The 27,997-nt window shown below is 36.2% G+C and overlaps 3 protein-coding genes across 3 annotated transcripts; all 3 read right to left on the bottom strand.

The window, feature by feature from the left end:
• Positions 1-2,328: 2,328 nt before the first annotated feature.
• LOC132605143 (glycine-rich protein 23-like) lies at positions 2,329-3,097 on the bottom strand. The gene has a single exon (XM_060318389.1). It carries the CDS (start codon positions 3,021-3,023, stop codon positions 2,538-2,540), a length of 486 nt encoding a protein of 161 aa, XP_060174372.1. The 5' UTR covers positions 3,024-3,097; the 3' UTR covers positions 2,329-2,537.
• Positions 3,098-5,665: 2,568 nt separating this feature from the next.
• On the bottom strand, positions 5,666-8,595 carry LOC132605142 (uncharacterized). The gene is made up of 6 exons (XM_060318387.1): positions 7,684-8,595; positions 7,415-7,594; positions 6,909-7,337; positions 6,254-6,829; positions 6,046-6,174; positions 5,666-5,947 (listed from the first exon to the last, which is right to left on the bottom strand). Exons 2-6 carry the CDS (start codon positions 7,517-7,519, stop codon positions 5,828-5,830), a joined length of 1,359 nt encoding a protein of 452 aa, XP_060174370.1. The 5' UTR covers positions 7,520-7,594; positions 7,684-8,595; the 3' UTR covers positions 5,666-5,827.
• A 1,609-nt stretch (positions 8,596-10,204) lies between these two features.
• Positions 10,205-20,286, bottom strand: LOC132606312 (uncharacterized). The gene is made up of 4 exons (XM_060319752.1): positions 19,678-20,286; positions 17,473-17,636; positions 17,264-17,374; positions 10,205-11,070 (listed from the first exon to the last, which is right to left on the bottom strand). Exons 1-4 carry the CDS (start codon positions 20,219-20,221, stop codon positions 10,486-10,488), a joined length of 1,404 nt encoding a protein of 467 aa, XP_060175735.1. The 5' UTR covers positions 20,222-20,286; the 3' UTR covers positions 10,205-10,485.
• Between the last annotated feature and the right edge of the window lie 7,711 nt (positions 20,287-27,997).

Below are 27,997 nucleotides of genomic sequence, written 5' to 3'. Positions count from 1 at the left end.
TTTCTGACATATGACATCGGTAAGTATGATTTACGTTCGGAAAGTAAACACCTTGGCATTTTGACTAATGAACTTACTTCTTGTACCGTGGTTCCAGTTATGTTTCTGTTTTCTGTATTCCATGCCTTACATACTCAGTACATATTCCGTACTGACCCCCTCTTCTTCGGGGGCTGCGTTTCATGCCCGCAGGTACAGACGTTCGTGTGAGTGACCCGACAGCTTAGGCTATCTGTTCTGCTGCCTTGGAGTGCTCCCTTGTTCTGGAGCCCATATTTCGGTATAGACTCTTCCGTTATATATATATGTATGTGTATATTCAGGGGTACGGCGGGGCCCTGTCCCGTCATATGATTCTGTTGTGTTTGTTAAAGGCCTGTACACATATATGTGGGTCATGGGTCGTTATTGTTCGGTTATGTCTGTGATTTGCGTCTAAGCGGTCCTATTTGTTATGACAGCCTTAACGGCTTGTATGTATATATGCTTATGTATATGCTCCGGATGATATGTTCCACGACAGCCTTAGCGGCTTCTGTATGATACGTATGTTATATGCGACCACTTCAAATTAATATCTGTATAAATTAATATATGTTGGATATGAATAAGATATGGATATGTCGATTGGTAAGGAGGTGTGTATGGGTGTCCAGCTCGGGCACCAGTCACGGCCCACGGGGTTGGGTCGTGACAATAGAAATGGAGGTAAGTGAAATTTGTTTGAATTTCATTTGTGCAAAAGCACTTTCTGCAAATGCACTTTGTCCACATAGGTGAGGGAAATCATTTGTTATATACTTATAGAGAAACACTTCCCCTAGCTCTTAAAGAGTTTAGAAAAGGACCTCCCATCGCGCTGTCGTCGTTGCTCGGCTTCACCTTCGGGTTTCGCTTCGGTCAAATGATCTGATTGATTGATAATATTTTTAGACCAAATCTATTTAATTTATTTTTTCATTTTTGATATTATTTTCTGTGCAAAATAATATTTTAAATTAAACTTTGCGGAGGAAAATTTTCCAATGGTCATTTCTTATTTTCGAAAAAGGCAAGGCCTTTTCGAACATACACCATACCTGTTCTGAACAGGGATTTCCGCTCAAAACAGTGGCTATATAAACAGAGGTAATGCCTCATTTTCTGCACCAATTTTTTTTTTTTTTTGTTTTTTTTAATTTGGATACTTTCCTACAAACAAACTATATCGAGTCCTTGTGTGATTTGTTGCCCAATTTGAGTTCGAGGAAGTCGTAGGCGTTTCAGGTACTGCTACTTCTGCGACAAGTATATCCGTTTTATTATGGGAGGAAATAATCCATAACCTCGGGTATAGTGAGGGGATTAAATTCCTTAAGGACACACAGTAAATTATGTGATCTCAGATATTTTCCAGTTTCTGTAATTTCATATTTTCCGGTTTCTGATTTTCTGGTTTTTTGAATACAGTTTTTACTAACAGGGAAATACTGAACTATTTCAAAAAGTCTTAACTACTGCTTACAACAGTTGCTGGTTTAGCCCATATTTAGTTTCAAAGCAGAAAATATATATTAACAATGGGTTATTTTCTGCTTAATATGTATTAATTGGAAAGAAAGATAAAAATAAATATCTAAATATCACAAGTAAAGACTATCTTATTCACCAGGCAACTCAACAAACAAAAGAAAGAACCCTCACATAAGAACCGAAATGAGGAGGCTGTTACTTTCTGCATCAAATCATTGATCATAAGCCAATAAAAGCGTCTAAATCTTTTAGCAAAAGAAAAATACTTGTTGAAGTTAATAACGTGGCTAATCAGGTCGACTGGGAAGAGAAAACTTATTTCTGAGCAGATAATAGCTCATTTTTAATTCTAAAATAGTTTTTTTTTTTTTTTTTTTGGAGAATGTCAAACAAATCGAAGCAAACTTGAGATGTAAAATTCTCACAAGTTGTTGTAGAATCTAATCCCCTCATCAAGGAAAATTTTCTCCTTATTTCATACGAGGAAAATATTTTGTTTAGCTCTTCGAGGGATCGATAAACAAAATCTTGTTTGAGCGAAACTTTCAAACACGTTTTTTAGTGTCTTTGAAACAAAAATGTTTCTAACTTGTACTTGTCATATATAGGATGAACGTAATGTCATCGTGTTAAAAAAAATGGCCGCACTTACAAGATGGCGAATGAATCGATCATCAGGAAGTAAATGAGCTATAAAGTAAGCTAAGAGCGTATCTTATGCATGCCAGTTTGTTTCTCTCAAAAGTGCCATTGATTTACTTCAATTTCACGGAAAAGTAGAGAGTAAACCAAACATTTTAATACAATATTGCCAAGTAAAGAAATATAAAAGTGTCATTAAAACTTGCATAATCAGACAAACTACAAATTTGACTCATAAGAATTACTAATTCATGCAAACCATAACCTACTTGAAAGAATAGTAATTCTCCTAGTTAATTAGTAACTGCAATATGAAGTTACTATTATTTGGTGGAATCTAGTAAATAAAACTACTATTAGTAACATATCATATGAAGAATTACTCAAGGTTTTTGATTTCCAAGTGCTGCATCATCACCTCCTTCACCTTGGCCACCAGCAAATGCACCATCAGCATTAGGAGTAGTACCTCCATTGTCACCACCAAAACCAAAACCTCCACCATTTCCCATGCCTATAGTTGACCCGAAACCCGATCCACCGCCAATGCTGGACCCGAAACCCGACCCACTTTCAAATCCAGTTCCCGCTCCAGCTCCAGTTCCAGCTCCAAAACCTAGTCCACCACCGCCTAGGCCACTTCCCCCACCAATTCCTCCAAAAGGACCAAAACCTAAACCCGGCCCTAGACCAAATACGGGCCTACCAAGCCCGTGACCGCCAAGAAATGGCGGTAAAGGGTGACGAAAAAACGTCTTTTGTTCATCTTCAGGTTTTGTAGCTTTCATGGAATTAAGGCTCCTTGCATTTGTGGATAAAACAAGTGTACAAGCAACAAGAACAACAATTAGGAAAATATTGGTTGCCATTTTTAGTAGTGGTTGATAGTACTGGATGGGAGAGTAAGATGTTGTGATGAGCAGTGTGAGAATTTTGAGTTTGGAAGCTCAAGTTATATAGTAAGGAAGATTAATGTGAAAATTAGGAAGATATTAACTCATGCATTGCGCGTTATTGACTAATATTTTGTTTACAAAAAGCCAACTATACGTCCACACCCTCTCAACATTCATGATCAACCTAACTCTTCCCTACAGCAAAGTGATTCAATTATTTCTTTAATTAAATGTACGTCTTTATGCACATTCGTCTTCCTTTTTTTTTTGTTCGGATGTTATATTTTAGGTTTCATCTGAAGAAGCATTATGAAGATTAATTAAGTCGATGCTATATTGAGTACTAAAATGCTACGCAAAATGAATCGGATTCTACTAATTATTAGGGAAGAACAATGTGTTTGAATTGTGTGACCAGTCCCATCCACTAGAGTAGAAATAATTTAGCATAGTTATATTAGAGTCGTCAGAGTTAATAAAGTTTAAGTTTTACTGGCATCCTTTATCAAATAAATCTTTGCGTGCTGTAGCGAGGGGTGTACAACGTAAACCGACAAATCGTACTAAACCAATAATCGAATCAAACGGAGAAAAAAATCCGATTAGTGGTTTAGTTTGATTTGGTTTGGTGTTGAAAAAAAAACCTGATCATAATTGGTTTGGTTTGGTTTTAACTAAAAAAAGTCAAACCGAACCAAACCAACCCGGCATTACATGTATATAAAATTTTAAAATATTTTATACATAAAAGATTTACTAATAATGTAATTTATTAATATCTCTTAAGTTTTTTCATAATTTTTGTCTTTTAACATATTATTTCAAGCAATTTGGACTTAAAATTTTGAATGTTCCAATAAGATTTATAGCTCATAGATGTTAGTAACTCAAAGAAAGTCAAAACCAAATCAATATTAATGCTAACAAAGTAATTCAATCCTAACACTGGGGATGATAATAATATTGGATATATATCTATTTTTTAGTTTTGCATTGTTAATTTAGATAATGAAATGACATAACTTAATTTCTTTTTTATTTATCATGTAATTAATACCTACTAGCCGTACTTATTTTAGCATGATTTAGTATTTTTATATAATGATCATTTTTATTATGCCATATTAATTAGCTAAATTTATTTTATGCTATTTCATTATCTTTTTTGTTGAATATTTTATTACAATGCCATCACACATTTCACATTTTTGTTATTTTCTTAAGGAACACCTTAATTATATTGTTGTATATTACAAGGACTAAAGAAATATTTGAAGTAAAATTTATATTTTGTATAGAATTTTTTTGGAAAAAAAAACAAACCCGAAAAAAACCGAGGTCGCAAAACCCGAATTTTTATTGGTTTGGTTTGGTTTATCGATTTAAAAACCCGACACAATTGGTTTGGTTTGGTATTTGAAAAACCCGAATCAAACCGGTCCATGTACACCCCTAGCTGTAACCATAGACAAAATAAGTGACATGTCGAAGATATAATTAACTGAATAAAATTTATCATCTCTTACAATTTAAACTTTTAAATCATGATTTAATCATATACTTCGACAAGTTGTGTATACACACATACATTCAAAAGAGTAATATAATTTCACGTATTCTCACCCAATTTATTTCTTTATTGTACCAATTTAAAGTTACTAAACTATTTTTGTAACAAAAAAGTCACTCAATTTTAACTAAATAGTATAGAAAGACACTAGGTTTTTTTTTTTTAATTAAAAAAGGTCATTTAAATTTACCTAGGTAAAATATAGAAAATGCCTCCTTTGTTTTCCCCCAATAATTATATGTAATAGTTAATTAGACAAGGTTGAATAATTTAGAGACTTTCTGGTAAAGTTGGGTGACTTTTAGGATCTCTCTTTCCATCTTAAGTGGAGCCCAAGACTTTTGTAACCCCAAAATAAATTTTTGGAACCAAAATAATCCATTAAAAAAAGTACCTAAATAGGCTTCACGCACAGATTATGTGTGTAAAAGACCAAAGTGTAGTTTTACACTAAAGTTCTTTTACGCACATAATCTGTGCGTAAAAGAGGTCGGGTCCCCCACCCCAACCTTTTTTCTTTGGTAATCAAATTGAAAATTAAGCTTTTTTCCATACTTTGATTGAAAATCAGTCACGTTTCAAAACACCGGAATATAAATATTTATATAGAACTTAATGTCTTTTTTAGCGTACAATAATGTCGGCTCATTACATCAGGTATACATATATGTTTGGATCGTCGTTTTAGGGGTTGTAAAGTGCTCCGAAGTAAGTTTGGAAACTTGTTATCTTTAAGTTTTTTTGGTACTTTGACCGAAGATTAGTCACGTTTCAAAATGTCGGAATATAAATATTTTATATAGAACTTAATATTTTTTTTAGCGTACAATAATGTCGTCTTATTACATCAGGCATACATATATGTTTGGATCGTTGTTTTAGGGGTTGTAAAGTGCTCCGAAGTAAGTTTGGAAACTTGTTATCTTTAAGTTTAATTGTCATATTTTATAAGGTTTTAATTAATCTAGGACGTCGCATGAGTTATTAATAATCGACAATAAATACTAAAATAACTAATTATCATTAAAAAAAAATACCCAAAAATATATATAATATTAACATAAAATGTACATTTTATTTACAAATACACAATCTCCTAATGCCTAAGGCCAACCCCACCACCCTCACTATCACCAGGACCCTCTCTCCTCCTCTTAATGACAGGATGATCTATGCCATGGTCATCCTTTCTTCCCTTCTTCAGGCCCTAGGTGAAAATATGCTTCCTGTGGGAGACGGCGGCGGTCTCCACCTGAGTAGCCTCTGTAGATGCCTCAGGAGATGACTCAATCGGAGGAGACTGGACCACAGGAGCAGAAGAATGAACCTGAAATAACATATAAACAATTTAATTTTTCATAAACTAAACATGAAATAACATATAAACAATTATTTAATAAATTATTTCTTTGTAAAAAAACAAACATGTGTGTCGACGGGCTCCTTAGCTGGCTCCTCAACTGTCTCCTGAGAGCTACCCAGAGCTGTAGCTGGAGGTGGAGACGGGTCAATCTGGACAGGCGGAGACGAGTCCACAGGCGCAGAAGAATAAACCTATAATACATGTAAATAATTTAGTTTAGCTTAATAAAATAATTAATTAATACATTATTTTATTGTAAAAAAAACAAACCTGTGTGTCGACGAGCTCCTGAGATGGCATGTGAGAGGGCTCTTGAGCGGCCCGCAGAGCCGGAGATGCAGATGGTGCCGAAGGCCCGGCTGTAGAACGGAGAAAGAAGTCATCGAAAATAATATCCAAGTCCTCATCTCCGCCTCCTATATGTAGATCATCAACTGCCACCTGCGAAAATGATGACCAAGAATCATAACGTGGGAACATCTCTGGCGTATATTCAGGTCTCTGTGAAGTCGACGACTTGGAAGAAGAAGGGGTATCTGTAGCCGACGGAGCCTGACGAGACATATCGTCAGGCTCATCTACTAAACCTCTGCCAGCCCGACCACCTCCGCCAACCAGATCACCTCTGCCAGCCCGACTACCTCTGCCAGCCCGGCCACCTCTATCAGCCCTACCACCCTCAGGAACACCCTCTGGTACATCCTCATCGACACGATGCCACTCATGTGCCTGTGTCATACCAGTGTCGGTAAGATGAACTATCCGTGCCGCATATGTCGCTATCCCAGGGTCGGTGGACTCCGTAAGGGAAATGCTCTCAGGGCGTGTCATCAGAGTCATCCGTAGCTGCATATATTTGCAAATTTTAAGAATTGAATAAATTCATAAAGTAATACATAATAAGACGACGATTGAATAAACTTACCAGCGCCTCGTACGCTCCTGAGAGTGATGCATATTCTCGGCCATCAGGACGCGGCGTCGAGGGGTTGGCAACCAAGGAGCGAGTAATATGCATGTACCAAGTCATGTACTCATGGACCGGAGTGTCATGTCCGACCGTCGCTAGAGTCGTCATCCTCTCGTTCCATGCATTGACTTCCTGGTGCATACGCGCCCGCCATGCCGCACTGTCGATCGAACGATCGTCCCTGGTGTAGTGGTAGTGCTCCCAATGTGTAGCCGCGGGTATGTTCTGCACATGCCCAAACTGCCGTAATACACGGTCGGGTGCGTGATGCTCAACGATGTCCATATGGATCAATGGACACCGTGCAGTCCACATGTGCTCACCAGCCCTACAAAACGTCGGCAGCTGACCCAAAATCTGATCATATGGCGTCCATATGAAAGCCTATAAGAGGAATTCAACTAGTTAACAATAAAAGACTAACAAAAATAACAAACTAATGTTAAATAAAAAAAACTTACCTCGGGGGCCATCATGCGGTCTAACTGATCCCTAAACGGGAGAATGACATGGTGCGTCTCCACACCTCTGGTACAGCCTCGCGACCATCTCCGTGCGTATGGCATATCCTCAGCAACATAGTCATCGGGAGGGTGAGCAGCTATGGGCTTAAAAGGTCTCAACCTAGTCCACACCTATATCTGTCATAGTCATCAAAAAAATTATTTATCAGTCGTCGTTTCGAAAAAATATATTTAGTGTTTTATCTACACACAGTTAAATATATTACCTGAAGAAGAGGGCTAAATGCAGTGACCTCAACCCTCTCGCCCATAGAAGCTCGATCAAATCCTCTGTACATGTAAGCCAGGACAACGGCGTCCCAACTATAACATCCAGCTGCTCTAGGTCCTCAATAAAGAGCAGATACCTAATGCTCATATCCGCACCCGACATGTTTGGGAACATGATGCCCCCGAATATGATGAGAAGATATAAGCGAGCACGTCGGTCAACATCAGCCTGTGCCGTCGCCTCGCCAATCGGATGCTGCAGATCTATGAGGCGCAAGTGAGCATGGAGGGAGGACCGCAACAACCGACTCCGTCCACGCATATCCCCCTGCAGAGGCTCGAAACCAGTGAGCCTAGCCATCTCCTGGCGATACGGCAGCATCTCCGGAGGCTCCACTCTATACAATGCATGTCTATCAATCTGTAGACCATAAATCACCTCGACATCCTGCAGGGTGATGGTAGCCTCGCCAATGCGGAGATGAAATCTATGGGTCTCCGGTCGCCAGCGCTCAATCATAGCTGTCACTAGAGCCCTATCGTGCACTAGCCGACCAACCTCGATGCACTGGTAGATACCGCCCCGACGTAGTATATCTATGACACGAGGATGTGGGGGAACAACCTCTAGAATATCCCATGCTGACTCCCCCAAACGGGTACAAACCATTCTACTAGAGGATACAGGTGCATCCCATACATACTGGGACCTATGCTCATGCTGTAGATAAAGTACCTCTCTGTTGTCGAAGGGTTCCGGCTCCATGGTGGTGTCTTATCTATTTTAGGCATTTTAAATTAATCATTAATAAATGAAGTAAGGATTAAAGTGGTATATTTTTTACGCATTTTAAATTAATCATTATTTTTTTAATTAATCTCTAATACGTAGTATTAGTTATGTAATCTTTTACCGAGAAATTATACAAAGGATTGAATCCTAAACTAAGGATTTTCAATTTCTAATTAGCAAATAAATAAATAAACAATTAACTAACTAATAAAATAATAAAAAATGAATTAGCATATAATTATTAAATAAAGCGAGAAACTAACTAATCAAATAATTAACAAATTATTAACAAATAAACAATTGGCTTAACAAAAACTAAATAAATAATTAGCTAGTCTAACAATTGAAATAACTAATCTAACAATTACCAAATACTAAATAAGCAACTAATAAACAATTAACAACAACTAAACAAATAAAAATAATTAAAACAAAATAATTAAAAACGGGCTGAAAACAGCCCATTTGCGCACAAAAAAAGTGCGTAAAATTTATTTTGTTGTCCATATTCATACAATAGTAATGCTTAGGTTAATAAATTAACAATTACCAACAAATGAAGAAAAAAAATTTAAAAAAAATGGAAAACGGGCTGAAAACAGCCCTTTTACGCACAAAAAAAGTGCGTAAAAGTATTTTTTTTGTCCACATAATAATGCTTAGGTTAATAATGTAATAGAAAAATCGAAGTGAAATACCTAGATTGAAGCTTTGATTTTGAGTTTTTGAATTGAATTATACGCCGCTTTATTGCGAAAAAACTTATTCCTAGACTTCAATATACCACCTTTGGGTTGGAAATCAACAAGAAAACGATGTTTTTGATCGTGTGGGACCTCGGAAAGAGACCTTTAATGGCTGATTTTCGTTTTTTTTTTTTTTTTCGAATTTGGGGGGACCAGTGGGGAAGACGACTGGCCCGATATATTTGCCTCTTTTACGCACAGATTATGTTCGTAAAAGAACTTTAGTGTAAAAACTACACTTTGGTCCTTTTACGCACATAATCTGTGCGTGAAGCCTACTTAGGTTTTTTTTTTTTAATGGGTTATTTTGATTCCAAAAATTTATTTTGGGATTACAAAGTCTTGGGCTCTCTTGAGTGTATCCAACTTTTCCGCGGACCAGGAAAGAAAGACTGAAAGGAAGATGTCATGGTTTAGTACCTCAATCGTCAAGACAATCTGCTAGCTAAGGTACAAGTATAACCAGCAAAACAACCTCAGTATAATTCATTATACCAACACTTAGTCTCCTTCTTCCACGTCTTCTCGGATTGGCAGTTAAAGAAATTTAATTAGAACGATAACTTGCTTTGATTAGCCCAAAACAGACAAAAATGGAACAGAACTATGGTATACCACAGCATCTGCAGTCTTAATAATTTGAGCTGAACGCTTATGTGCAGAACTGGTAACCTCTTTTTTAGATAAAAGAACCACTTTTTAATGACACTTTTATCATTTGTCACATCCAACAATATAAATGTTAAAGAGTACCAATTACTTCAAATATTGCAGCCATTGGAGTCATCCTTGAACATGGTGGAAGGTTTTAACCTTCCTTCCAAAGGTTGTCGTCCAATTTGTTGGTTGAGGGTGATGACAGCATTTTCTCGTTAAGGCTGCATTTACGTTCGTGTTTATACTAGGGTAGAAGAAGCAGTCCCAGAATTGCTAATAGTCGATCGAACTAAAGCCCGAAAAGTTCCAACAAATGGAAAATGAAGCATAGAAATATAGCTGATGTTATAAGCTTAAAGGCATAGAACATACAGACTAATTCATTCTTTGCTTCTTATCCCCGCTCTCCTAAATCCTCTGTGCATAAACGAGCACTAGTAATGTACACAAAAAAGTGCTCCACAAAAACTTTTAAGACCCTTAACGTTGATTACAGGTCATATGGACAAACTGCACAGTGAAGTACGATATACCGAGAGAATAATAAGGGTTGTGGGGAACAGAAGCACTGTGCTCATAAGCAATACATTTTGAACTTTGGACTACTTAGGAGAGATCTCCAAAAGCAGACCATAATGATCGCTAGGCAAAACAGGTAGTGTCAATCTCTTAACTTCACTCTTCACTTTCTTCTCCTTGATATATGTGACATTTGGAATTGCTTCCTTCCCAATCATCTTTATATCACTTATACAGAAATCTCGCAGTTTGCAAATAAACCTGTCCAAACGTTTCTGCAGCGTCCGGTTGGCGCTTAACATTTTGTTTGACTTGGTGTCATATGTCCATCCGATTTCTTCGGGCTTCATTTTTCCCCAAGCATCAATCCATCCATCAGGTAGAGGAAATTGACCGTCCAATTTGTCATCCCAGTTCATATCACCACAAAAGATTGCATTACGTTTTCTGTCAAGTAAATCCACAGCTTCCTTGGCTTGCTCCACACGTTCCTTGCTGTACATTTGATCCCACTTGGGTGGGCCAGGGCAGGGACTCTCAAGATGGCTGGTAGCAACGACCAAGCTCATATCTTTCTGAACTTCAATCTCAGCTATACAGAGTTCCCTTCCCATTATGGAGTTGCTAAATGGCTTGCAGCTGTAGGATTTCACTGCAATTTTGCTCAACTGCAAATTAAAGGCCAAGTTTAACTATAAAATGGACAAAAAATTTCCGAAAATCTACAACGACTCACGTTGAGCAATTAGTGAGATGTTCCAGATCTTCAACATTAACTTACCCTATTCAAAGTGAGTAAATGTTATGTGGCACATTTTTCCTTTTTATTATGTCCCAAAAAGAAATCACCTTTCTATAATTAGAAACAACGTAACTTTAAAATTCCCATTTTACCCTCTCTTTTTTTTAACAGGTAACAACTTTGTATTATAGACCAGTACTTAGGTAGTAATGAAAACCCCTTTACAAAAGAAAAAAGAAAACTAAGAAGCTAAGAAAGTAAAATCCTAACATGAATCAAGAACTTCTAGGATTGATTCTGCATCTACAGAGGGATTCTTTGTACACCAAAAACAAAATAGCAACATACAGTCTTGCTTGCTTGATCTTCCGTAGAGTGCTACTTCTATCCTCAAAACATCTAGAGTTCCTTTCTTTCCAGATTGTCCACCATATGCAAGCTGGAATGATCCTCCAGTAGCTTCTATTCCTTGCCCCAATCCCAGCCTCCGCCCAGCTAGAAAGAGTGTCAACAATCTTGCTAGGCATGGTCCAAGATATGCCTCTGAGATTGATAAAAATCTTCCATGGCTGATCAGTAATTCTGCAATGTAAAAACAGCTGCCCTACTGTCTCGGCTACTTCCCCACATAAGCAACAATTTGAAACTAAGATAATCCTTCTCTTTCTCAGGTTTTCATGTGTCAAACCAGCTTCTTTGGCTAGCAACCATGTAAAGCATGCAACCTTAAGAGGTATCTTAAACTTTCTAGATTTGTCTCCATGGCCAACTAGAGTTTTGTGGCTCAGTCATGTTCATGATCTTATAGCCTGAACTCACTTTGTAGTGCCCCTTGTTATTCCCAGTCCACCACAAACAGTCCATCCCATCCTTCAGCCCGTGGAAAGACTCCAAATGTTTATAAAGCTCAACTAGTCTAGGTATTTCCCAGTCATTCAACATTCTTCTTAAGATCAACTCCCAGCCTTGAGGTGACCACATTTCAGCCACTGTTTTGTTCTGAGGTTGTGCCAGAGCAAACATATCAGGAAATAGCTCCTCCAAACTTCTATTTCCCAACCACCTTTCCTTACAGAAAATTGTTTTATTGCCATTATATACTCTGATAACAGAGTGGCTCTTTAAAAAAAGCCACCATGCTCTGATCGATCTCCAGACAGTTACATCATATGGTTTTTACCTCCTCAGTAGCCCAAAAATCCAGCTCCCCATACTTCAATTTGATCACTTTTCCCCATAAAGATTGTGAGTCTTAAGCATACCTCCACAGCCATTTCAATTTTAAAGCCTTACTTTGATTCTTCAAATTTTTTATACCAAGACCACCTTGTTTTTAACTACTGATCAGAACTTTCCACTTAACCAAATGATAACTTTTCTTTTCCTTGCCAGAAGAAGGACCTTCTGAGCTTGTCCAGTCTTTGGACTATACTCGAGGGGATAGGAAATAAGGATAACATATATATTGGAAGAGCATCAAGAACTGCATTTCAGAGTGAGTCTGCCTCCCAAACACAAATATTGTGCTTTCCATCTAGACAACTTCTCAAACTTTCCCAGAACTGCATCCCAAAGGTTCTTTGACCTTGATTTAGCACCCAATGGCATCCCAAGATAGACAGTGGGTAAAGAACCTACTTCACCTCCCAAGATTGTGGCCAGAAGCTCTATATTAGGGACTGAATTGATGGGATATATATGGCTTTTCCCCCAGTTGATGTGAAGCCCTGAGATGCCTTCAAAGAGTTCCAGTATTACTCTTAGATATTTTAGTTGTCCCTCATTTGCATCACAAAAAGTCAGATGACTCATATTGGAGATGAGTCACCTCCAAACTCCTCTCATTGTTTGTGGAAACCTCAAAACCTGTGATCCATCCATTTACTTTTGTTGTCTTGATCATGTTGTTTAAACCCTCCATAGCTAGAATGAGTTGAAACGGGGATAGGGGATCCCCTTGCCTAATTCCTCTTGGAGCATCAAAGAAGCCTTCACGGGCTCCATTAACTAGGACAGAGAATTTCACAGTAGATATACAGAACCTGATCCACTTGATCCATTTCTCCCCAAAACCCATTTGTCGGAGGATTCTAAGTAGAAACTCCCAGTTAACATGATCATATGTTTTCTCAATATCCAACTTACACAAAATGCCAGGCTTATTTTGTGATATTCTTGAATCTACTGCTTCATTAGCAATCAATACAGCATTCATGATTTGTCTTCCTCTGATGAAAGCCATCTGTTGAGAATCTATACGCTTATCCACCACCCCTTTTAACCTCTCAGTGAGTACCTTAGACAAAAGTTTATATAAACTACCTATCAAGCTTATAGGTCTGAAATCTTTCAGTTCCTTTGCCCCTATATTCTTTGGAATTAAAGCAATATAAGTAGCATTGAAGCTCTTCTCAAACATGTCCTGGTCATGAAAATTGTGAAAAGCTTCCATGATGTTTTGTTTCAGGATTTTCCAACATTTGATAAAGAATCCTATGGTGTATCCATCACGGCCAGGAGCTTTATCAGCAGCACACTTTTTCAAGCAATTATATACTTCCTGTTCCTCAAATCTGGCTTGTAAATTGTTCTTTTCTGATTCTGTTATTGAGGGACAGTTAATCAAATTCCCAGCAGGCCTCCAGTTCTCTGTCTTAGTGTAGAGCTTCTTGTAATATAGTATGATCTCCTCCTTAACTCTTTCAAGCTCCACAATGGTTTCCCCTTGCACTTCCAGATGGTCAATAAAATTGTTTCTCTTATGAGCATTGGCTGAATTGTGAAAGAACTTTGTATTGTTGTCCCCTTCTTTCAACCGTAGGGTCCTGGATCTTTGTCTCCATGCAATTTCCTAATTTTTGAGAAGTTCCTCTACTCCATAACTATTGCTGCCTTCCTGATTGATTCCTCTTCTGCTAATGCTCTGCTATCCAGTAATGAGTCCAAACTTGCCATTTGACTTGGCAATTTAGACCTTTGAATGTTCAGGTTCCCTTGTTCATTTCTGCTCCATTCTTTTAGCTTGCCTTTTAGAGCTTTCAGTTTGCAAGCTAAAATGTAATTCGGCCTCCCATAGAACAAAAAAGAATTCCACCAAGAACTGATTCTATCAACAAAACCTTCAGTATTTAGCCACCAATTTTCGAACTTGAAATATAATTTTTTGTGTTCCCAAGCTCCACAAAAGAGAGCAATAGGAACATGGTCAGAGGTCGGCCTTTGAAGAGTTGCTTGCTGCATCTTACTGAAATGATCATACCAATCAGATGAGAATAAGATCCTGTCTATTCTAGAGGCTGTGGTGTGAGTATCACCTCTGAACCAAGTGTAAGTACCCCCTTCCAGGTGTAAATCAATAAGCTCCAAGTCTTCTATGAGATCTGAAAATTCTACCATGGCTGAAGATCTCCTCTGACAATTCCTCTTTTCAGAAAGAAACCTACAAACACTAAAATCACCACAAACTGCCCAAGGCCCCTCCGTAAGTCCTCTAACAGCCCCAATTCATCCCATATAGCTCTCCTTTCCACCTTACAGTTTGGAGCAGACCCCAAATATATGGCAATTAAAATTCTGAAGCATAGCCTCAAACTTGCAAGTTAAAGTGTAAACACCCGTTTGTAGAACCTCCCCTTTCCAAACTCTACCCATCCCATAGCATAATAATTCCCCTCTAGTACCACTTGCTTCTAGGCAAGCATATCTTACCCATCTTCCCCCCCCCCCCCCCCCCCCCCCAAAAAAACTTTGTTTCATTAAATCTTGAATGTTCCCCTCTAGCTTGGTTTCCTGAAAACAAAGAATGTCTGCTCTCCAATGATCTACAAGGCTCTTTACCATCCTTCTTTTCCCCACATCGTTTAATCCCCTTACATTCCATGACACAAGATTGAGCTTCATTACTTAGACTGTGTTTTCCCTTTCCCCTTGTTCCTGCTCCCATTACTTTTGAATTTAACATCAAAATCAATTAAATTCTTTTACTCCTGTGATCCTCTGGCTCTGGATTTTTTAATTTCCATGGCAGGTTCCATCCTTCTAGCTTGCCTGCACGCATCAATTTGCATAAGAAGTTCTCGGGCTTCTTCTTAATGTCCCTTGAAGTCAGCGCCAAAAATCTTGCCTAGCTTATGTTGGCGAACCCAAACAGTCATAACTCTCTCCTTGCCAATAGCAAGAATTTCCTGCTCTGTTAGAATTGGTACGGCCTCTTCCACATCCCATAACTCCCCATTAATGCTTGAATCGAGATTTTCCAACTGTTGTTCTTTGTGGAAATCAAGAACCCCCTCCTCCTCTTCCACCATATTTTCCCCCTCTGCCCTTGTCAATTGTACGTCTGCTTCCTTCTCTCTTTCTGAAACTCCTAAAAAAGTAGGAGTCTTTGCATGCATGTACTCCTCTGTTTCAGCCGTAAGTAATAAGCCTTGTGGGTTTTCTGAAGAGGATGTTCTATGTGCAGCTAATTCCTCAAAAATAATGTCTCTTGTTATTTTCAGATTGGGCTGGGAATTTAAGTCGTTAAAGATGACTTGGGCCGAATCTGGCTCACTGAAGTTGCTGGACTGACCCAACTTCTTATTAATGTTTTCTGAATAGGTCACCTGTCTCTCACGTGCTTCTTCAGTATTGTTTAAAAATTCTGCAACACCCACGTGACTGCAGGTTCTCCAGTCAACAACTGTCATAGAGCAGACTTGGTTAATAACCTCGTACGAGGCTTTGGACCTCTGGATATTACCCTGCTCTTGTACTCTTCTTTGATCAATGATCTCTACAGCAGCTGCCTGAACCCTAGCAGGTTCTTTGGCCGGAATCTTCTCAAATATTGTCTTTCTCTCAACCCAGATCGAGATTAGGAAATCGTATCCCCCGCTAGAGACGGTGACCTCACTGGGTATGCATTGAGCCTCGCTTATGACTTCAATTCGAGCCCATTTTAGGTGGTTTTTCAATTCAGTTTCTTCTTCTGTCTTCCTCCACCCTCCGCACTTGTCGCCGATTTCTTTGAATGTGTTGTGTGACCATAAATGGAGTGGCAGCCCTATTGCTCTGATCCAAGTCAAAATTTTCTTCTGTTGGACTGGTATACAACCAATAAAAGGGTTCCACCTCTCTAGCTTGATCTTGAAATTTTTCCAAACCCATTCCCCTTGTAAAATCTGCTCGGCCATGTTCCTATTTGGGAACTCAAAAAGGAACAAATGTCCAGCCATCTCGTAGATATTAACCCCGAAAGCTTTCTTCCATGTGGAAGATGCCCACCTTCTAATATCTGAAAGGGTGGGGTGTTCCTTTTCCCCAAAGAAACCAGCTATGCATCTTCCCAATATACCCTCTACATTAACTATGCTATCCTTTGTTGTTGATTGGGGTTGCCATTTACTGTCTTCAACAACCTTTGCGTACGGAAAATCTTCGTTAGTCAGTTTGGGGGGATGCCTGACTGTTGGTTGAGGAGAGAAATTAACAAATCTTATAAGCTATATCTCTCCAACCTGCATTGATGGCTAGTTAAGGTACAATAATAACTGATCTTGCTTCTCCTTTGAGGGACAAAATGCTCATGTATCTGCCATGTTCATTGTACTTCCTAGTACCAAAGAATCAGCCGCGTGATCTTTTGTCCTCCATCTCCTCACCAACTTTTTTTGGTCATTTGAAGCTTCCTTGAAGGTGAAGCATACCCACTCCGTGATCTTCTTGCTCAAAGTTATCCTTCTCAACCTGTTCCTGCTTCTTTCCACCCATTTTACCCTTAATGAAATGATATAAAGCTACAAAAATCTCTAAGGTTTAAATTTCAAGTCTTCCTTTCTCTCTTAAACTTTGTGCCTAGTCAAACGGTGTCAGATAAATTGGGACGGAGGGAGTACGTCAAGTTGAAAGCTCTGTTGTAAATAATTAAAAACTGAGGTGTCCCTAGGTATGGCGTCGAACTAATTATCTTAACTGAGGCAAGAATTACAGAACCAATAAAAACGCTCAAAACAAGTGCACATAACAGAAGATATATCAGGATCACAAAGCAAAAAGAAAAAACATAACCAAAGCATCATATAATAGGCCTTCTGAATACACATAAAATACCAAATATTGAAGGTGTATTAACTAATCACCTGCATGCAGAAGTATCCTCTCGTCAATTCCATCACATTTGAAATAGAACAAGAATACATTTTCCACCAACTGGACTGCTGAAAAATGTCATATATTTCTGGAGTAACCTCCTGAATAAGTGATATAACAACAAATTTTACAGTGTCAATAACTTTCATACAAGGCATAGTTTCTCTTGCATATTGACATGTAGATAAATGATGATAACCTGAAAACATATAACGTCTGGAGCATGCAGTGCAATAAGATGACTTAGAGCTCTTATCCTCTTGTTCATCTCTATATCTGCAAACCACACATTATAGGTCAAGATCTTCAACACCTTGGAGTTACTGGCTGAGAGAGTTTTGCCTGGTTCCTGATCCACTGAATCTGCAAAACATATCATTGCACTTATAAATAGGGAAATTAGGCGGCATAAAGTCTAAGTTAAAAGGAACAAAAGACTAACTAATCCAAAAAGTGAACTTCTACAACACAAAATCTAGATATTTCTCAGCTAAACAAAGTATGTAGTAGCATCAAAAGGCTTAACATCACAAAAGCTTACTAACAGCTCCACAACTAAGCCTTTTCGACAATGAAAGACACTAAACATCAGAAATCCCAGAAAAGGCACTCTTTCCCCACACAGTGCTTTTATGCTTTTTTTCTTCCTGGGGAGAAGTTCTCAACCAACAAAAAATTTGGGCTACACAAGGGAAAGATGGGAAGTGGGAACTACATACCTTCTCGATCAGAAGGCTATCACTTAACAAATATATCATGAAGCACGCATAGCTAGAACTGCTAGTTAAAATTGAAATCAGTGATCAAACAGGGCTGAACTCCACTAAGCCTCAACCCAAACTAGATACGGTCAACTATGCAAATACTTTATATCCATTGGTCCCATTTCATTCCAATATAGGAGCTCACAACATCCACATGTCCAACACTTTACTCAGAAGTAGGGCAGACAAAATGGTTAAGAAAACAAGTAACTATCCAATCCGACCAATTAGATATGGGTTGGATAACTGACCATTTAAAAAAGGATCAAATATGGATATTATCCATATGATTCACTACAAATGGATATCCATATTATCAATACCCATTTGTCTGCTTGTTATTTTTCTTAGAGTTCTTGCTTTGGGGAGTCTAAGCTTATTTTGGCTATTAGCTTGTGTTCTCACCTGACTATTCCTGAAACCGTGGATAATATTTATATATATGGATATCCATATTATACATCGGTTAACCCATTTTTTATCCGTATTAAATATAGGCGACTTAACCCGCCTGTTTGCCACTCCTACTCAGAAGCATTCTCAAGAAGGCGCATTATAACTATGTTCATGCTGAATTCGAAACAATCCAGGAACACCAATATATGCAAGAAACCAACAAAAAAGGGAATCTCTTTTATCAGCTAATTCATGTAGAAACATAACAAACTCCCAAATTTTTATAGACGATTAATCAGAACTTAAAAGAAAGAACTCAAATATACCCAATACTCAAATATATTCCTCAGCTACACAAAGTATGTAACAGCATCAAAAGGCTTAACATCATAAAAACTTACTAACAGCTCCACAACTGAACCTTTTTAGACAATGAAAGACAAACTAAACATCATAAATCCCAGAAAAGGCAGTCTTTCCCCACACAGTACTTTTATCCTTTTTTTCTTCCTGGGAGAAGTTCACAATCAATCAAAAAATTTGGACTACACAAGGGAAAGATGGGAACTACATATCTTCTCAATCAGAAGACTATCACTTAAGAAATAGATTTATTACAAATATAACATGAAGCACGCACAGCTAAAAGCCTAAAACCGTTAGTTAAAATTTGAAATCAGTGACAAACAGGAATGAACTCTACGAGGAGTTCAAATTATCATATCATTCAACTCAGCCTCAATGCCACACTAGATAAGAATCAACTATGTGAATCTTTATACCCGTTCGGTCCCATTTCATTATAATATAGGAGCTCACAACATCCACATATCCAAAACTTTACTCAGAAGTATACTCAAGAAACCGCACAAAAACCATGTTCGTGCTAAATTCCAAACCTACTGCAGGAACACCACTATATACAAGAAACCAACTAAAAAGGAATATTTTTTTGGGGTTATTTTCATTTTTGGCCACTCAGCCAAAAATAAACTACAGGTGCTAGCCAAAATATACAAAACCTATACACTTATTATGTATATGTATATATATACTTAATATACAAAACATATACATTTACCGGCTATTACACTCTACCCTCCCCGAACCGACCTGTGGGGTTACACTGGGTTGTTTTAGAGCGGTCCAAAAATGCAAGTATCCCTATCTTTTATCAGCTAATTCACGTAGAAACATAACAATCTCCTAGTAACATTCTAAAAGAAAGAACTCAAAAAATATACCCGATACTTCAACTGCCATAGTTGCAGCCTTTACACCCCTATACCCAACAACATCATCTTCAACCCCAAGTGGTTCCTCCTCCCTATTTTTTCTCTTGCTTGCACATCTAAACCTAACAGACTCCTTCACATCATCTTCAACACCAATACTAATACTATTCTTCCCTTTATTATTACAAGGCCTCAACAAAGGCAAGAACACATTTCCAACAGAAGAACACAACTCATCATCATCAGTTTCAAGAATAGCAAGACCAGAAGCAGAAACCCTAGTTCCACATATTTCACAACTTATACTATGATAAGGGTTCATAAAGGTACAACCTTTACATGGCCATTTGGGTCTTGTCACTGAATTTGCTGATGATGAGACTGATAGTGGTGGGTCAGATAAACAGATTTGGCAAGATGATTTTTGTGATGGAGGGTTTAAGAATGTGCATCTTGAACATGACCAAGACATGGTGGAGACAAAAAGGGTATTGATAGGGTTTCCGGTTGAGAAAATTGGTTTGATTTTGGTAAAGTGAAAGTGAATGGGCATTTTGAAATTGAAACCATATGTTTGCCCGCTATTGCGGTGGGGCGCGGTTATCCAAGAATAGTAGAAAATCAAGGTACAAACTTTAAAATAAACGGGAAAGGGCTAAATATACTCCTGTTATATCGAAAAAGGATCAAATATACCCCTCGTTATACTTTCTTTTCAAATATACCCCTCGTTATACTTTCTTATCAAATATACTCCTGTCGTTATACTTTAGGATCAAATATATACTTCATTATACTTTGGTACAAATATACACCTCATTTTAATCGAGGGACACGTGTCATCATCCGGGGTATATTTCGACCCAAAGTATAACGAAGTATATATTTGGCACTAAAGTATAACGACAGGGGTATAGCTAGACCCAAAGTATAACAAGAGGAATATTTGGTCCTTTTCCTTCCGTTTTAATTTTTGATGCGATCATACCAGTACTAACGCACAGAATCTCTTCAGAACTTCGAAGTTAAGCGTGTTTCGGCGAGAATAGTATTACGATGGATGACCCCCGGAAGTTCTCGTATGTAGTTGTTGTGAAAATCAAGGTACAAACTTAAAAGGAAATGATATTTCTTCGTTCTAATTTACGTGAACCTATTTCCTTTTTAATCAAAATGCAAAAAAAAAAAACATCACCCCTTTCTAAATTTGAAAATAAATTCACTTTTTAAAATGATTTGAAACTTGAGGTTTAAAGCAAGTCCGAAATATTTTTGTGTCTATAAATCAATTTTTAAAAAGTGAATTTATTTCCCAATTTAAAAAGGGATCATTCTTTTTTGCACTAATTAAAAAAAATAGGTTCACATAAAATTAAAACGGAGGGAATACAAAAACACTAGAGAAGAAAAAAAGAAAAGAAAATTATGAAAAATTTATAACCTAAGTTTCCATTGAATCTAACTTATCACCTAGAGCATTCATATTTCATGGTACGATACAATATGGTTTCATAAGTTTCAGTTAAGTAATTTCATTTTTTTATTTTTAAAGATACTCTATCATTATCTCAAATTTTTGGTATGATGCGATATTTTTAATTTTGGTTTGATTTGTGCGGTACGATTTGTCGACAGATATGAGTTTTATTCGACTTCGGCTTACGGTGAAAAATTATAACTTAAACAATGATGGTGACTCTTACAAATTCATGGAATAGCAATTCAAATCTTGATCATCAAGTTAAATAAATAGAAAAGATAGCGTGGAAATTAGCTTTGAAGTTTAATGGTTGTTTAAAAAGAAAAACCAAAATCTAGAAGATACAAGCAGAAGATGATAATAAGTGTAACGTATTTCAAATTTTAATATTTAGTAATAAGGTCAGGTTTAAGTGGAAGAATTTTAAGTATTCGTACTGTTAAGAATATTATATCGAATACTAATTTTTTTAAAAATGGACTTTTACACGATAATTCACCTAGTTAAAATTATTCACATACATAAAATCACTTTTTATTTAATTTATAAATAAATCTCTTTTTATAATTTTACCATATCCCAAAATTATATACGTTTGTTATTGCATTCACATTGGGCTATTGTTTCATATATTAACTTTATTTTAGACTTTCATTGTTTTGAGACATCTTATTTATTGATGTCCTATTAAGACGTTTCTTGTATATTTTCTTTTTGGAATTTTACTCATTGTAGCTTCTTTTAAGACCTAATTATTAATATTAACTATCTTTTTATTTAATTATATTTAGTAGCTAATTAACTTTTCTAAATTACAAATGATAGCTATATCAAAAATACATACCCAAACACATATATCTTTCTTTTTTCCCAATCACTACCCATTTTAGATTTTGCATTTCTCAAAACCCTAAAAATCTCTCTCCCCTTCTCTCAACCGCCACCACCATGGCCGCGCCGCCCCTCTCTCTTCTCTCCCTCTCCCTCTGTGCTCACCCCCCTCTCTCTTCGCCGCCCCTCTCTCTCTTCTCCCTCTCTCTCTCTGTGTTCACCCCTCTCTCTCTCTTTTCACTCTATCCGGTGAGGCGATGGTACAGATCTGGCCGTGTGTATTGTTGGTGGTGGCGGCGATGACACTGATTTTGGGATGGCGGCGGAGAAGATGACGTGGAGGTGGAGAGATTAGGGTTTTGTTGGTGGTGTAAAGATTAAGATTTTTTTTGTGGTGGTGGTGTCTCAGATTTGGGTTTTTGTTGTTGGTGGTGTCTCAAATTAGGATTTTGGTGGTGGTGGAGAGATTAGGGTTTTTGGTGGTGGTAGTGTCTCAGATCTAGTCGTGTGCATTTGTTAAAAGCCAAATACATTCAAAAATCTACATCTCACAAATACACTGTTTTTGAATGTATTTGTCTTTGTATTTTTGTGAGTGTATCTTTTAGCGTATTTTGTTAATAGCCAAACACACTTTTTTGAATGTATTTGTCATGTGTTTGAATTTTTTTTGTCTTGTACTGAATGTATTTGTTGAAATCCATTCAAATACACAAAAATTTGAATATATTTGGCTTCATATGTAGTTGGAATGTACACAATGTATTTGAAATACATCAAAAAAAGCCACTGAAGTACATCAAAAACAAAACAAAAGAATCAGTAAAATACATTAAAAAAAATCACTGAAATACATTAAAAAAAAAAAGACACAGAAATACATTATAGCAAAAAAAACAAAAAATCACTGAAATACATCAAAGCAAAAAAATATCACTAAAATACATCAAAAAAATATATATTAATATCTAATTTAATAGCTCCACCGTTAAAGGCTAAACCAAGGATCCTGTTTTTTTTTACAGTGTTCTCATGTATCTGTTGGCAACAAATACACGCGAAAACGTGTACAATTTTGCCAAAATGTAGCTACAAATGGTAATATTTAAAAGGTTAGCTACAAATGGTAGGAAGCTATAATAAGGTAGTCATTTGAGTAAGTTTGCCTTTGTTTTTTTTTTTTGTTGTTAATAGTTCACCTAGCTGGTGGTGACTTGTTTGCTATGTTGCGGCTTCGGTATGGGTTGTGAGAACTCTTGTCGACAATTTCAGCAGAGCAGAATAATTTTGTTTTCTTTCCTTTTAATTTTTACTATATTCTTATTACTGAAAATGCATTTCGAATATGATAAAGTGATTTACTCCTTCCGTCTCAAATTATATGTCATGGTTACTAAAATTAGTTGTTTCAAATTATTTGTCATTTTAAAAGTTTTAGAAGTTCAAGGCACAATTAACTAGTTTTTTCTCATTTTATCCTTAGTAGAACTTTGTCATTAATGAAAGATGACATATAAATAGAGTAATCATTCAATGGATAAAGATTATAACTTAGATATAAATAAAGAATAAACCGGTCAAATACCATTTTAATTAATATTTTTTAAGAAACGTGTAAAACAAATAAACGACCGATCATATGAGACGGGGGAGTAAATGTGTACAAGTTATGAAAAAAGGACAAAATTTTGACACTTACGTACATATGTTTAGCAACTTTCTATGGTTCCGATTTCAACGAAATAATGAATTGATGCGAACACTATTGTTTTTTCTTTCCAAATAACAAAACAAATGTACAATGACAGTATTGTTGTTAAAGAAAAGGGGTTCAATAAATTTAAAACAGCAAATACATTGCACGAAGAGCATGATAATGCTTTTATGAAATGTTGTTGGGAGATTATAATAATTTTGAAAGGTATAATTAGTTTAGTACAAAAATTAAGAATAATATTAGAAACCACCTCATAAATTTCGCTCCATAACACCTACTTCCCTCGTAATTTACGATATTACATGCTTACCTCTTTTATTTCGATTTATATATAACAATTTTTTTATTCTATTTATTTTTAACGCAAAATATTACAATATGACTATTATGCCCTCTCTACTTTAGTAATTTTATAAATATCTTCTCTAATAAATTCTTTGAAAATAAAAACCTATTTCCTTTGGCAAAAAATCCTCCCAATTTTTCTTGACAAATACTAGTTCCACCCTCTTCCTCTTCAGTTTTTCTCTGCTCGAACCCAGCCATATCCGTCTTTCATAATGCATATAGAACTATATTTTCACTTATCAGCAAAAGAAAGAATATATATATTTTCACTTCATTTCTCAAAATCTTTGAATAATTTAATCTCTCTTTCTATTCACCCAGAAATTAATAGAAACCATCAGCAAAAAGCATAAAATTAACCCCTATACCTAGGAAAACTAATCTCTAATTTACCTTGTGTGCCATAATTAAATTTCAGAACATCTAAAAAAAAGATATACGGTTCTTGCAATGAATAAAACCCCAATATAGCAGTATTCAATTTTATTTACAAAAAATAATTAAGTTTTGTAAGGAGTTTTATTTCTAAAGTAATTTCGTTAAAAGATGTTCACAAAATTAATTAAAAAAATGGTATATTGAAAAGGGAAAATTAATCATACTGTAATATTTTCATTAAAAATAAATAGAATAAAAGAATTGTTACACATAAATTGAAATAAGTGAGGTAAGCGTAATATCATAAACTCAGTATTATGAAGCGGAACTTGACTAGAGGTCTCTAAAATTAGTAAAAATTGAACTTACTAAGTTAAAATGTTACACGCTTTTGATTGTGAAACATGGTTATTCAATAACATTTAATATAGATGGAGAAATAATTAATTATATTCTCTATCAGTACCCATCCATCACTATAGCAAATCTGTCACAAAATTTTGTTTGTCGGGTTGGCAAACTGTTATAAAAATAAAAATAAAAGAGATTAATTTCAAAATAGAGAGAGACACTTGGATATGAGGAAATAAGATCTCTTGGCCTCTTACAATTTGAGTAGAAGAAAATGTCTTTCTCAGATCTCAAAAAATGAAGATCTCTTGTAAAAAGGTCATAAAACTAAAAAAAGTTTGTAAAGGGCCAAACCATTTTTTTCCATATCCCCAAAATAATTCACTTGAGAAATAAAAATCACAATTTTTTAAAAAGATCTGAAATATAAAGAAAATCAAATACAAAGGAAACAAAATGTTTTGGGCTTCTTGGTGCTTAAATTATTTTTCTTAATTTTTTGTTTGTTATACATCAACTGTGATCATATGTTCTCTAATGTTGTGGCAATTTTTTAAACGTATCGGAGACAAAACTAATAATTTAATTGGTAATCTGATGGTTTGAAACAATTTTTCCTCTTTTCCCACAGATTCTTTTTTTCTTCTAAAAGGAATAAACTCGTGAGCGAGGGAACAAGAAGAAAGGGGAAAAAAAAAAAAATGAAAACTCTGTGATGCTTTCCAAAATTAGCAGTGATTTCATAATCCATTAAAATCCTCCCTATATTTAACATATTTTATTTTGGTGGAATACATCAACACCCCTTAAATTTACCAGTAAATTTCTCTATATACTTGAATTACGATATTTTTCAATTGAGCACCTAAAAACAGGATACAATGTTTTTATTAGACACCTAAAAATATAAAATGTTTGTTATGGCTCAAATTTTGAAAACGTTTTTGCCCACCCTACTTGTCTAAATGAAACTTACTGATAAATTTAAGAGACTGTAAATATATTCCGTCTTTTCTTCTTATTAATTGTCAATTATACCATAACTCCATCACTAATTATTTACATAATGTCATTCGTCACCAAATCAAGTTTTTATTAGTGCAATTGATGAACTATAAAAAAATTGACAGGTTTTTTGGGAGCCCGCGACGTTTTTAGTATGAAAAAAAACCAACTAACACAAAAATAAAATAAAATACATAACTAGGTTTCACGCACAGAATCTGTGCGTGAAAGGACCAAACTGTAACTTTTTTAATTTGGTCCTTTCACGCACAGAATCTGTGCGTGAAAGGCTACTTTTTTTTTTTAAACCTATCAAAATCATTTTTTCTCCATACTTTGGGCAAAGATTAGTCATGTTTCAAAACCCCGAAATATCACTATTTTATATAGGACTTAATATCTTTTTTTGCGTACAATAATGTCGGCTCATTACATCAAGTATAACTAAACGTTTGGACCGTCGTTTTAGGGGTTCTAAAGTGCTTCGAAGTAAGTTTTTTTCTCTTCTTGTTCTTATTTTAGCAATGACAACAACAATTTCAGCTAAAAAACACTTAAATCTAGAGGCTGAAGAGTTCAAACCAACTTCCATGGAGAAAAATGGAGTGCCTTCTCTTCCCCACTTAGCGATTTTTCAGCAAACTCTTCTCCTTCATTTCCTCTATTTTCACCCCTTCAACAGACTTGCTAGAAATTACTAATAGCCTTAAAAATCAAAGCAAATTAAAAACTTACTAATTTTTTTCTTATTGATGACTTCATCATAAACTAACAACACAAATTAACCGCATGAGTCAGAAATTTAAAATAACTTAAATAACCCCTAATCTTCATCAGAATAGAAGTCCTCAATATCTTCGTCAGAAAAATATTGACGGTTTCTTAAGACACATCTTTTTTCAGTAGATGTTAGTTCTCTACCGGTTGATGATGCTTGTTCTTCGGCCAACTTTAGTATGTAAAATCTACAACGTCTTGCCAGCATTCTGTTGTTTTCTTTTCTAATCCTTTGTATTGCAAGCTCGCAAGTTTCTGGACCTACTCGAGGCCTGGTTATTGAGTACCTTGTTGAGATTGGAACGTTGAGATTTTCCAAGTCACGAACAAGACGTTCTGATTCGGCAAGCCGATGTGACCATTCTCGGCGTAAACTGCAATAATATTCTCGCGGATCTGAATATTCACACTGCAGAAATCATCATTACGCTTTATAAGAAGGTGGGATTTAGCTCGTCTAGTTTGAAATCACTGTTATCACTCGAAAAACTGCTATGATTTGAACTCTCATCATCACTGCTATTTGGTTCTTTTGGTAGGAGTAAAGACCAAGCTACGTTTCTACTACTCGACATTGAATACGTTGTAGTCTAATAACAAAAGAAAGGGCTACTTATATAGTTGCAAACCCCAATGTACCCCTAGTTGGGAGGGGGGTGGTCTTTATGACCCTATCTACTTACTTTATATAAAAAAATATTAATCTTCACCAGACATCTCACAGTCCGAATCCCACTTGGATCTAAATCTTGTGCTACAATGTATACCATATTCTACCCTAAGGTAACGTATTTGCATCCAATTGTTCTCTTCGCGAAAACGGTTTAGAGCAAAATTAAACTCTTGTGGAGTTCCACGAGGCATTGACATAACACGTTTTTTTGAGCGTTTAAGCCCTACTGACGCTAACTTTTGCTCCAGTGCTGCAGCCTCCCTAACCCACCAATCCCATTCCACTCTCATTTTATTATTGTATTCTCGATTGAATATGTTGTTAGGGTTATTTGAGTATAGAAAATCATCATCTAGTTCCCATTTCCTACCCATTGCTTCGAATATGTTTCCTGGGGTAAAACATGTAATAGAATCAAGATTACCAAACTGGGTGTAGAATGACATGATAACTCGTTTTAATATGAATGCTTCTAGAAATTGTCAATCATGTTATATATAGTACTTCATTATTTGACCGTTTTAATATGACTCTCACTTGTATTGCACACCATTTTAAAGCGCAATGTAAGTTTTGATTTGACAACACACCACGCATGACAATTTCAGCAATCTATGACACATATAGATTTCATTTGACAATACAATGCTGCATTGTTTGACCTATTTAATATGACTCTCACGTGTATTGCGCACCATTTTAATGCGCAATGTAAGTGTTGATTTGACAACACACCACGCATGGCAATTTCAACAATCTATGACACATA

Source organism: Lycium barbarum, chromosome 8 (genome assembly GCF_019175385.1).
Source record: "Lycium barbarum isolate Lr01 chromosome 8, ASM1917538v2, whole genome shotgun sequence".
NCBI lineage: Eukaryota > Viridiplantae > Streptophyta > Magnoliopsida > Solanales > Solanaceae > Lycium > Lycium barbarum.
Note: the sequence above shows the minus strand (reverse complement) of the source record. Positions and strands in the feature narration are given on the sequence as shown.

Bases quoted from the DNA above. Each gene is read 5' to 3' on its own strand.
- LOC132605143 (XM_060318389.1), bottom strand. From the start codon at position 3,023: ATGGCAACCAATATTTTCCTAATTGTTGTTCTTGTTGCTTGTACACTT.
- LOC132605142 (XM_060318387.1), bottom strand. From the start codon at position 7,519: ATGCCATACGCACGGAGATGGTCGCGAGGCTGTACCAGAGGTGTGGAG. The intron at 6,830-6,908 runs GTAAGTTTATTC...AAATATATGCAG, and splicing joins CAGGAGCGTACGAGGCGCTG to CTACGGATGACTCTGATGAC. The intron at 6,175-6,253 runs GTTTGTTTTTTT...CATGTATTATAG, and splicing joins AGGAGCTCGTCGACACACAG to GTTTATTCTTCTGCGCCTGT.
- LOC132606312 (XM_060319752.1), bottom strand. From the start codon at position 20,221: ATGCCCATTCACTTTCACTTTACCAAAATCAAACCAATTTTCTCAACC. The intron at 17,637-19,677 runs GTATATTTTTTG...TATGTTTTGCAG, and splicing joins TATGGCAGTTGAAGTATCGG to ATTCAGTGGATCAGGAACCA. The intron at 11,071-17,263 runs GTGATTAGTTAA...TTTAATTTGCAG, and splicing joins GAGGATACTTCTGCATGCAG to TTGAGCAAAATTGCAGTGAA.